Raw genomic sequence first — 11,232 nt, 5'->3', positions numbered from 1 at the left:
ATTCTATTTAAAACTTTTATTTAATTTCTTTAATTTTAATTTTATTATTTATAATTAATAATTTTACTATTTATAATTAATAATCTTAAAATAATTATTTTATTTTAAGTAAAAAAATATAAAAAAAATTAATATCTTTTATTATTAAAAAATTAATTTTTTTTAAATATTTATTTTTTATTTTATAATAAATAACTTTAAATATAATAAATTTTATTTAAAAAGCTTTTATTACTAATAATTTATTATATTTATATTATATAAATAATATTTAATATAATTTTAAATTTTCTTAAAATTTAAAAAATAAATTAAAAAATAAATTAAAAAAATAAAAATTAATTCTTTTTTAATTTTTTTTTTAAAAAGAAATCTATTTAAGCTATTATTATACTATTTATAATATTTAAATAAAAAATAATAAATTATATTAATTATTTTTAAATATTATTTACTTTTTTATAATAAAAATAAAAATAATAAATAAAAAAATTAAATTCTTAATAGTAATTTTATTTTATATATTTAAATAGAAATAGCTATATTTTATAACTTAATAAAAAATATTAATAATATTAATTTAAGAAGTTAAATCTTCCTCTAGAATATTACTAAAGCCTAATATAACCTCTAATTCCAGGAGCTATTATATTATATTAGATTAGTATAGATACTAGCCACATAAGGTGCTGGCTAGAGGGGGGATTCGAATAAGGAACATCATAGGCATTGGGGATCTCAAGGCATTAGGTCGGGTCGTAGGAGTTTTCAGTACATTCATCAAGGTTAGAGTCGAAAAAGTTAGACAGGATTCCGGCAGAGAAGAAAAAAGCAGCTTGAAACCCAAAACTTGGGCCTTGGCAACTGTAACGTACGCGCAACGAAAATGCAGTAAATTCAAATACTAGGTTCCCTCATCGAGGGCTAATACCTTAGTATCATTTTCTATATTCTTATTGCACTTTTAATTATACGCTTCCCGGGTATTATAAACTAACTATTAGAATAGAAGCTTAACAGTAACCTAGGTAGTAGCAAGAGCCTGGACGTTAGGCTAATAAGCCAGCCTTGCCTAGAGCAGGCTCCAAGATATATATAAATTAATTAGTACCTCAAGCGATATATAACCCCACTGCCAGTTAATATAGCCGTAGGGGATCCAGAGCATCCCGGATGTATTAATAGGGGTACTCAGGCCGAGACCCCGCCGCTTCTTAAGAGAGCGTCTGCTAGAGCCATAAGTCGGCACCGTCTAGACCGACTGCCAAATCCAATTATTGAAATTCTACTCCTCCTTCTTATCGTTAAGTAAATAAACAAGAAGGCAATAGAAAAGCTAAATAGTATAGAATGTAAGTATCTACTAGATAGAGTTAGTTAAAAAGGATAGCTGCTTGCTTTCTTTTCTTATTACCTACTAGAAAATATAATTAAGTAGAAGAATTAAGCAAGTAGCTTATATAGATATAAAGAGATTATTACTTTAATTAGAATAACTTAAAAGGGATAGTATAGCTTACTAGCTCTAGTATTAAGAGGAATATCCTAGAATATTAGCCTAATATAAGAACTCCTCTTAGACTCTAGTATACTATTAGCCTATATAGTAAGAATAATATTAAATTAAAATATAATTTCTTTTTAGATTTTAAAATTTAAGTGCCTATATAAAGATAAGATAGCTTTTAGATACTGCTTATTAATATCTTAGGTATATAAGAAATAGAAGTAGTTAAGTTAGGGTATAAAAGTATATTAGTAATTTTAATTTATTCTATTAAATCTTTTAATATATTTTTATTAAAAATAAAAAAAGAGAGGTAATTTAAATTAAAAAGCTAGTAATTACTAAATATAATACTAAAGAAATTCTTATTATAATTATATACTTTAATATAGATAATACTAGGTAATTTAATATTTAAGTAGCTTAGATTAGAAATCCAGCTTAATCTTATCTTAATATAATAGATTTTTATATTATAGAGGAGGAAAGAATAGTAATATTTAATATTAAGTAGGGCTTTTAGAATTAGATCTTAAAGGCTCTTATAAAAATAATAGTAATATTTACTTTTTTAGAGTAGTATTTAAAGTTTAATTCTACTTTAAGTATCTTATAACTATAATAATAATACAGGTCTATTAATATAGTCTTATATTTCTATATTAAGCTAGTAAGAGTATATATTAAGCTGGCTTAAGTTAAGATTAGCTAAGATAATATTTTAAAATAAAATAAAAATTTTATAGAGGCTTAATTATATAAATATATTCTTTAAGTTATAAAATTAAAAAAGTAAGTAAGAATTCTAAAAGTAGGTAATATCTTTTCCTTACTATATTTAAACTTAATATAAATTTGCTTTTTTTATAATTAATATCTAGAAGTATAGAAGGATATTAATAGGCATATTATATACTAGGTAAAAGAACTAGTTCTTATCTTTAGTATTTTAATAGCTAGTAGCTAGCTTTTCTTAATAAATATAAGATTTTATATAAATAAGGTTATAGAAGCTGGGGATTTCCTACTAAATATAATTAGAAACTATTTTATAGATAGCTAGAAGGATTATCTTATTATAAAAATCTCTAAATTATATAAAAGAGAGACTATTTATAAAAGCTTATATCTATAAATAGGCTTTATAAGAAAAGAAGATAAAAGTAAAAAAGTAAATACTAACTATAATAAAAAAGCCAATATAACTATACTATATATATACTAGGTTAAGACTATAAAACTAAATAATTTAATTAGTAGAAATATTATTCTTATAAGATAGAAAAAAAAAAAGTTAAAATTAATTAAAAACTTAAATAGTTAATAAGCTCTTAGCCCTAAATTAAATACTATTAATATCCTACTACTATACAATAGTTATAGAATTCTAAAAGAGGGAAGTTTATATCTTATAGAAAGAGAGTAATTTAACTAGTTAGTTAAAAAAAAAGCTTTACTAGTAGGGAAAAAAAGCATAAGAATTATATATATCCCTACACTCAGCAAAAACAGCCTATAAGAGAGAAAGGGAGTAGGCAAGATATTAAATTTATTCTTAAAGAGTATAGATATATTTAGGCTTAATAAGCTTATATTAGTCTTAGCCTAGGTAGAGCTAAATATAAGTATCTCTATATTAAATAGATAGTAGTATATAGAAGTATAATAAATAACTTATAGTTATATTTACAGTTAAAAAATGCCTAAAGTATCTAATTATATATATTACTCTATGCCCTAAGAAAGTTGGTGCCGTCTGCTATCTCCTAATTGTAGATAGCTTAGAGGAAGTTACTAAGAACCGAATTAATTAAGCTAGAAGATAGCAATAGTAATGCTAATAGAGTAAAAGAGCCAGATAAATCAAACAGACTTAAAATCAATCGAGATAAATAACTAGACTCGGAAGGTGAACCGTCTCGCTGAGACAGATAAGGCGGCTGCGCTGGGGTTGTTAGACGGGACCCGGGCTCTACATCGGGCGGGGAACCATTGGAGACACTAGCGGAGAGAGCAATGGGTGATGTAGGAAGAGACAGTACCCTAAAGTCGGGTTCAATATCCGGTTCGACCTCGCATATAGCTTCAGACAAAGGCTCGTCCTGGACATGAGGAGAAAGAGGCGGGCCGTCATCTTAGTGGATGTCTTCCCCGTCGATTGAGAAGAGCCACAGACAGGAAGAACGAACGTGAGGAGTTGTCACTGGAGGCTCCTGAGCACGCACGAAAGCTACTCATTTTAAGACAAGACGAAATCGTCTGGGTACGCCAAGCTGAACCCGAGCTTTGTCACCCACATAGACCAACAGGTTACCCGATACAAGATCCAAATAAGATAAATAAGAAGACCAACGATGATGAATACAAAACGAATCAGCTCTTCATCTCCACCAGGGAATGAATACACGCCAGCTACCGGAGCTTGTCGTGTCTTAGACTCGACAATGTAGTCATCGTCGATCTCCTCTATGATCACATCATAATCAGACGAATATGATTTTGCCTGACGTGGCCCTATTAGCGATATTATTAGTCTCATAAGAACTATGTTTTCTTCGGTACAGAACTCGCCTTGCACAAACATCTCCGCCATGTTTTCTGAGTTGTCATGCCTTTGTGCCGTGATATACGCCATGACCATCTTTTCCTTGAGGCTCAAGTTGGCAATGTGATTCTCAAAAGCTTTGTACATGGCGGCGTTGAGTTTGAACGGTTCGATCAAAGCATATGCTATTCATGGCTCAGTTCATCTCACTTAAACTTGGCGGTCGTCATGATTTAACTGACCATAAGTGAGCATATCTTCCGGCCCTCGCCAGTTCTGGTCGTCGCGGAATGATAAATGCTCATGTGACAACATCTCCAGTACCCCTGCTGACAAGGACCTAATTCGTTTCAAGTACATCCAGAATCTTCTGCACGGGAGGCGCTGATATGCATTCAGGATGCGAGTGTGATTCCTGCGTCGAACTGTCTCAGAAAGTCCACGACTCCAGGAGCTGATTTTAATCCCGAAGGAAACCATCAGAATCGACTGTTCCGTGTCTTCGGTAAGCGTTGCTTGTGTTCCGCCTAGCTCTCGAGATTCAGTCTTCCTGTAGGGTTCGCGTATTCAATGAACGTACCTAGCGTCTTATAAATCCCATCAAAGGTCCAAATATCATTGGAGTTGCTAGTCATCATTTCCTCGAGCATCCTCATCGAGGCTATGTTCCTTAACCGAGAACTTTCCACATCAGTTGTAGTTTCTATTGGCGACAGGTCGCATCTCAACTGTATATCCCTCCCTTCACCTGCCATAAAATTGGTCAAGAGTAGGAGGTATCTGAGCCGAGCGGACCTGTTCTCGTCGTCCAGAACCTTTCCTACTGCCTGAGGATCCGTCAAGAACCACTCCAACTGGTCCAGGAAGACGTCTTTCTGGTTGAAAACAATTCTAGAGCCATGAAAAGCATGGTCGAGTAGGAGTCCGTTGATCAAGCGCACATGACGGTTGGGGATTCGGAAAAACTTGAAGGAGAACCTATCACCCTGATGATACACCGGTTCATATCCAGGTTCATTTGCTCGCCTCGCAATTCTTTTCATCATGTCTTCACAAACGGCCTTGTGTACAGGAAGATCCTCTAGGTTGGACTCTTTCAAGGTAGAATAGAGCATCCGCAGATTCCGCTTTTCCATCTTCACCTCTGGGATGGCGTCTTCGAGAGGCTCAGGAAGATACGTAGACCGCAGAACGAGCATCAACCGTGGAGATAGCGTCGAAAAGTCGTGGAATGGATATGATGTTTGAGAGAACTTGCCAGTCGTCTCGTCTTGTACGCCCGTGACATAGCCTTCATATACATTGAAGCTGTTGTCTGTGAGAATGAATTCGTCTTCCGGATTCTCTGGTGTGCAAATGGCAAGATACGTGGCCCCTATTCGATCGATGAAAAACTCAGCATCGGAAAAATACATCTTCTTCCCGATGTGCTGCTCCCACGTTCGCTCGGCGTCCATGTGGATGTCGATGATAGTCTCCAGAGACTCGAGCCATACGTCTATGGGTCGGTGAAATCCTCTCTTCTTCATGTAAGCTTCTAGGAGCTCTTTGTCATCTTCCTTATAATCGTTGATACTCTTGGCATTGTAGTATGTCCAATAAAACTGCGATCCACGGTACTTGAGCAAGAATAGAAATTTCCGCAGCAGGTCCTTTTCGGTTCTGGTCATGCATACTTGCGACTCTCCAGATCCGTAGGCAGTGACAATTCTGCGATAGATCTGACTCGCATCCCTTTCCAAGTTGCTAAACTTGACCTCTAACCGGCGGCGATCCTTTGTCGTATTTGCCAAATTGATGTACATATCATCCAGGCCACATACGCGACTGACGGGATATTCCTGGACGGAGAAGCCACGTGACGATATGTCCAAGCAGTTAAGAACTGGATCGCCCGGGTGCTTTTTCTTCTCATGATGAGGCTTTCTGCATTTCTTCCGCGTTCTGGCAGTGTTGGGGCAGACGAATGGGTGGGAGAAGTTCTTGAGCAAGAACTGAGGGATGAAGTGCTGGTACTCTTGTTGACCAGGCTGCATTCTTGGTTGTTCCGAGATGGCTGAATTGAAGCAGTCGAGGATCCTTGGGTGTGATGACAGGTGTGAATTCTTACTCCACACTGAGGGATTTGCCTTTCGGAACGAAAGGTTCTTCCTTCCGCCCCCTCGGGAACCACCACCCCTGACGCCACACAGCACCGCCACCTGCTTCACCGCCACAGAAGACGCCTTAATTTCACTGCCACTTACGCCGCACTTGAAGAGCCACCAAGAATCTGTACGCCACAATCACTGCTCCACAACCAGGAGAGCCTCATCAATGACAGCCAGCCGACGTGCTCCCTCTCCGGTTCCCAGTTCTATTCTACTCCCAGAGACAGTTAAGCCCTTTCGGGCAGTCGTGCTGGTCCAGGCGCGCTGCCACCTTTCTCGACGGAGAAGACAACTTCCCACGCATGCTTGCTCTGCTCTAGATCTAGTTGCTTGACTAGATAACGCACCATCGCCTCATGAGTCCCGTGGTCGCGATGGAGGACAACTGAAACATTGCCCATGCACTTCCGTACGGCTTTCGGCGCGCTGCTGTACTCAATGGTCTTAATGTCGCCAATATATTCATAGGCTCCAGCACCAACCCAGAATGTAGCTTGAACCCCAATAGCAATTGGGTCTTTGCGGCCCGTATTGGCAATGCTTTCTTGACGCCTAGCCATTGCGTCAAGCGTGGCATTTTCGATACCTTCGTAGTCGAGATGAATTCAGTGTTCGAAGGCCAAGGAAGGATCCAATGCGTAAGAAGGAGGAGATGGCCAAGTTTCATGAACCACACGCACGCCTCCGCATGGCCTAACACATCGCTGATCAGCTCGATACTACGCCGGACAGCGATGCGGTAAGGCATTGACTGTAGGCCCTTCCGCTGTTCCAAGTGACCATCACGGAGGTCGAACCCAAGAAGATCACAGACGAGGTCCCACACGTGAGGAAAGCGGATTTTGTTGCCTGTCAGGAAATGGGGTCGGGTATGGTTGATGTTGCGACGACGGTCATGGAAGGAGCTCTGGAGAACATCATAGCAGTACGGCGGAGGTTGAGTTGCAGAGTATTGAGCAGCTGCCTCGTCCGTGAGGTCGGAGCCGCCCTTCCAGTCAAGACTTTTCCTTGCTGCCCGCCACATATCACACTGAAAGAGTTCGATGACCGTACTACACAGATACTCAAGCCAGACGCATCGGTTCTTTGGCAACTGTCGTACGGAGTATTGTTGAGCCCATTTGTGCGCCTGCCACATCCGCACATAGACGTCGCGGATGTCCCGGATTACCTTCCACTGTCGACCATATTCACCCTGTAGGATATCATTGCCCACCATTAGTCGGTCGCCAACATCGTCCTTGAAGCGCCAATTATCCCAGTCAAACTTACCCGAGAGCCACCAACCTAGCCCGTAATATTTTGAGATTTTACACAAGCCAAGGCCCTCTCGTTCAACCTCACGGTCCTGTGGGCGGGCATCTTGTGCAGCAATTTGCCGGGTCGACTTCCGACGCTCTCCATAGTACTGACTCTTTGGTGATGATTCCAGACATGTTCAGACGCAAGCTTCGAAGTGCCAGGATCATGACGATAGTCTCAGGTAGGGAATATCTGTCTGCAGTTTGGGATTGAATGTACTCGAAGAGAAAGCAATACTTGTTGATAGTGCCGTGCAAAAAGCGCGCCATTGTTCTTGATTGAATGGCAAAAACGGAGACTCCCGATCCGGGGGCGGCCGATCACAGCCTGCCTGTGTCGTCGGCTGAGAAGGATCGAAGTGTAAGACGACGCGCTCGAGCAGCGCCAAAGATATGCGATCTTCAGCTCGAACTCCGTAAGTGAACGGGACCGAGACGCCGTCCCTGCCATCCGGAGCTAAGCTCGCTCTTACACGCAGCTTGCTCAGGCGATAGGCAAGTTTGAGAGAGGCCTGGTTGGCATGGCTCCCACGGGTAGATCCTTCACAATCATCTAGATACGCAGGATCTAGGGCCATCTTTTCGAGCTGGCGGTTCTGGAATGGATATTGCTTAGCGACGTCAAAAGGAACTTTGATGGGGTTGTAGAACTGGCTGTATACGAGACCTTCGAGAACCTCACGGCTCCCGTCCGTAGGCTTAATAGTCATATCCACCGCGTCACGCATCGTAAGCTTAGGGTACTCAGCGGGACGGAGGGGAATGGATCCAGGCTTAAGTAGCTCTGAATTTTCAGGTGATCTTTATTTATCAGAGTGCGTGGCATTATAATAACGACTCCAGTCCTATTGCTATCGCTAAAGGCATTTTAGACAGTATTGCCGCCATAAAAGCACATTAGCCTCAGCAACGGAGCCAATTTAAGGGGTATATTAACAACTAATATTAATATACATAATACAGGGGTCAAGAAATATCTAGTCTACAGCAGCATTCTATTAGTTACGCTAGTCATGGATAGTCTACATAAGATCGGCATTCATATAGGCAAGTTTCAGGTTCTTAGCCCCCATATACAGCCTTATGCCGGCAAATTAGGGGAATGCCACTACACAAGATTGGACCCCTTGCCAAATAGCACCAAGGTATCTTTGTTAAAGAACATAAGAAAGTGTATTAGTCCTCCTGCCTTAGCCGAGGATGTCGGTATTGCATTCCCATCCTTGAGGCGCTCCGTAGAGATGCCCTCTTGTCGGGCGCGGGAATTAAATTGGGCGATATAGCGGCTTTTGGGTATGTACTGGAGTATATTTGAGTCTTATACTGCTACAGTAATAGCTGGCAATAGAACCTAATCGTACCAACACAAGTAGTATTCCTTAGGAAGACAGATATATTTAAGTAGATTATCCGGTACGTGCTGGGGACATAGAGCTGGGAAGAATACCCAAATAAATATATCGATCAAACCTTAAATCCAGCTAAAGCAATAGTTAGGCACATAGTATAGGAGTCGTTGCTAAAAGGGTTCCTAGAAGCGATAGTTAGTTTGGGTGAAACTATTACTCGGGACATCGATGTTAAGATATACATCGTCGGTATAGTTAAAGACAGCAAAGGGCTATAGATACCATTAAATACCCAATTTAGCAACAGCTAAGAAAGAGGAAAAACTACAAATACTATCAATATCGTAGGTTTTCTAAATCAGGTCATTTACAAATAACTTATCAAAGCCGTATCTTGTCGGGAGGCAGAGGCTTAGCAGTGCACCGCCACTAAGGGATCCTTCCAAGGCAATCTAACAAGCCGCCCGATAATCATAACAATACGGGTCCATTAGATGCCCCACGGCCGGATGAGTATCGCCATTATAGGCAATCTTAGGCCGAGAGGCGTGATTAAGAAGATCAGAAGAAGGATCTGTAACATATAGGAGTAGATGGTGGCTATAGTCGTCATCAATCAAGCCATCTAGCCGAGCAACAACATCGTCTAGAGAGTCGCAGGAGTAATGGAATTCGTTCTTGGCCAATTCCTCGTGATCTGCTGTATGTTATTGGCTTGAGCAGCTCGGGTGGGCCGCCCATTCTTGGGCAAGGTACTGTTCAAGTGTGGGAACTGAGTCATCGGGAGTTGATCGGTGTTGACGAAGACGCTCGAAGGAATCGCTGCCGTCATAACATTCATTGTTTTCATTGTCGCATTCATCAGCTATGGTTGTAATCAGTAATTAAGGCAAGTCCTGAGTGCAACCCTAAGACGCGACGCAAAGGGACTCGGCAAAGATACCTTGGGCTGGTAACGTCGAGATACGAAGGCTTTTCTCGACTGCTTCTAGGAGTTCCTGCAATCTCTCGTCAGGTTGATGCATTCCCTCCCCAGCTGAACAGTTTGGGAGTGATGATGTATCATAGATCTCATCATTTTCTTCCGAAGCAGCGGATACACGACTAGTCGTGCTGTCCACATCAGACGGACAATTCTGGTCATTATTTCGAAAGACATCATGATCCTGATTCCACATGGAGTCACCGACCAAAGGAGGGTCAGGATCATCTGAATCTTTGGGACTGCTCGATGCTGGTATAGCGAAGCTGTCCAGGGCTATACGAGAACCCGGCGTTTCAAGTTCCGCCGACGAGGTGGCCGGAGTGTAAGGGACGTGCTGGTAAAACTCCATATGAAGGTTCGAGGCCATATCTTTTTGTTGTAATCGGCGGTGGTGATATGTTCTCGAGTGTATGCGTTGCGCCGCTAGTCGTTCTTCTTCTGTCTGGACCTTTCTAGGCCGCCCTCGGCGTCTCGGCTGTTGTTTATCGGGCATGCTTGTTCGGGAAAGGCAAAAGTGATGAAAGTGAAAAGGACAGCTTATCAGATACAGATAAATGCAATAGTATTGATGTAGTGAACGAACGTTCTGTCGATTGACTTGGTTGCAAGCAAGTAAATCAAGTTTTGGGGCAGTATTGTGGGGAATAACTGAATACAAATAGAGACCATCGCATCTGCGCGAGAAGATGAACGAAAATTACACCTTATACAGAGGAAATTATCAGTCACCATTCTATTACTGTGGCTTTCAGGGATCACGGCAGTGTATAACACAGTCAGCATCATATTGAGAGGCAATTTCGGCAGTTGTTTTCCTCGAGAGACGAAAGTTTGGTGGCTTGATCATACGGAGGTACGACCCAAAGATCGTGCCCTGGGCCATCAACAGCAAAATCTTCCACAGCCTTGTCAGATATACATAGCTACACCTGTTTCCAATCTGCCCCAGAGCGGCCTCCGCCTGGCGCCCTATAGCTTTAGGGAGTACGGGAGAGTTTTGTACGAGATTTTCTCAAAGGAGTCCGCTGTAAATATACCGTCATCAAGCAGCCTCAAACTGGCTGGGCGACTTATTGTAATTATCCTGTTGCGACGTTGCTTTTTCCTAGGCAGCAAGTTTCGGACCCTGTCACCAAACAACGCGATAAGATATGCAGCCCGCCAGGGTACGAAGCTATTCCTTTCTTGAATATTTCCGAGCCAAGACTTTTCGAGCGGGTTCGCACTATTCCATTTTCGATTTTTTCTGAGCCAAGACTTTACAGTGGGTCGAAGCCTTTCCTCTTCGGACTTTTTCTGAGCCAAGACATTCTTATGTCAGCAATCATTTTGTCGAGCTTCAATCCGACAATTATTCCAAACTCCAATAACTTGTGTCATCGGGTAGTGAAAAAT

The 11,232-nt window shown here is 40.7% G+C and overlaps 3 protein-coding genes across 3 annotated transcripts; all 3 read right to left on the bottom strand.

Moving 5' to 3' along the window:
* Positions 1-3,923: 3,923 nt before the first annotated feature.
* Positions 3,924-6,147, bottom strand: BGZ61DRAFT_204369 (uncharacterized protein). Its single transcript, XM_046237948.1, has 3 exons — positions 4,633-6,147; positions 4,079-4,579; positions 3,924-4,021 (listed from the first exon to the last, which is right to left on the bottom strand). Exons 1-2 carry the CDS (start codon positions 6,086-6,088, stop codon positions 4,263-4,265), a joined length of 1,773 nt encoding a protein of 590 aa, XP_046094321.1. The 5' UTR covers positions 6,089-6,147; the 3' UTR covers positions 3,924-4,021; positions 4,079-4,262.
* Positions 6,148-6,872: 725 nt separating this feature from the next.
* On the bottom strand, positions 6,873-7,601 carry BGZ61DRAFT_295069 (uncharacterized protein; the record flags this gene model as incomplete). The annotated part of the gene is made up of 1 exon (XM_046238621.1): positions 6,873-7,601. A coding segment is annotated over one exon (729 nt), but the record flags the coding sequence as incomplete, so codon positions are not given.
* Positions 7,602-9,760: 2,159 nt separating this feature from the next.
* On the bottom strand, positions 9,761-10,330 carry BGZ61DRAFT_487093 (uncharacterized protein; the record flags this gene model as incomplete). The annotated part of the gene is made up of 1 exon (XM_046249933.1): positions 9,761-10,330. One exon carries the CDS (start codon positions 10,328-10,330, stop codon positions 9,761-9,763), a length of 570 nt encoding a protein of 189 aa, XP_046094319.1.
* Positions 10,331-11,232: the final 902 nt, after the last annotated feature.

The sequence above is a fragment of the Ilyonectria robusta genome, assembly GCF_021365365.1.
Source record: "Ilyonectria robusta strain PMI_751 chromosome Unknown BGZ61scaffold_62, whole genome shotgun sequence".
NCBI lineage: Eukaryota > Fungi > Ascomycota > Sordariomycetes > Hypocreales > Nectriaceae > Ilyonectria > Ilyonectria robusta.
Note: the sequence above shows the minus strand (reverse complement) of the source record. Positions and strands in the feature narration are given on the sequence as shown.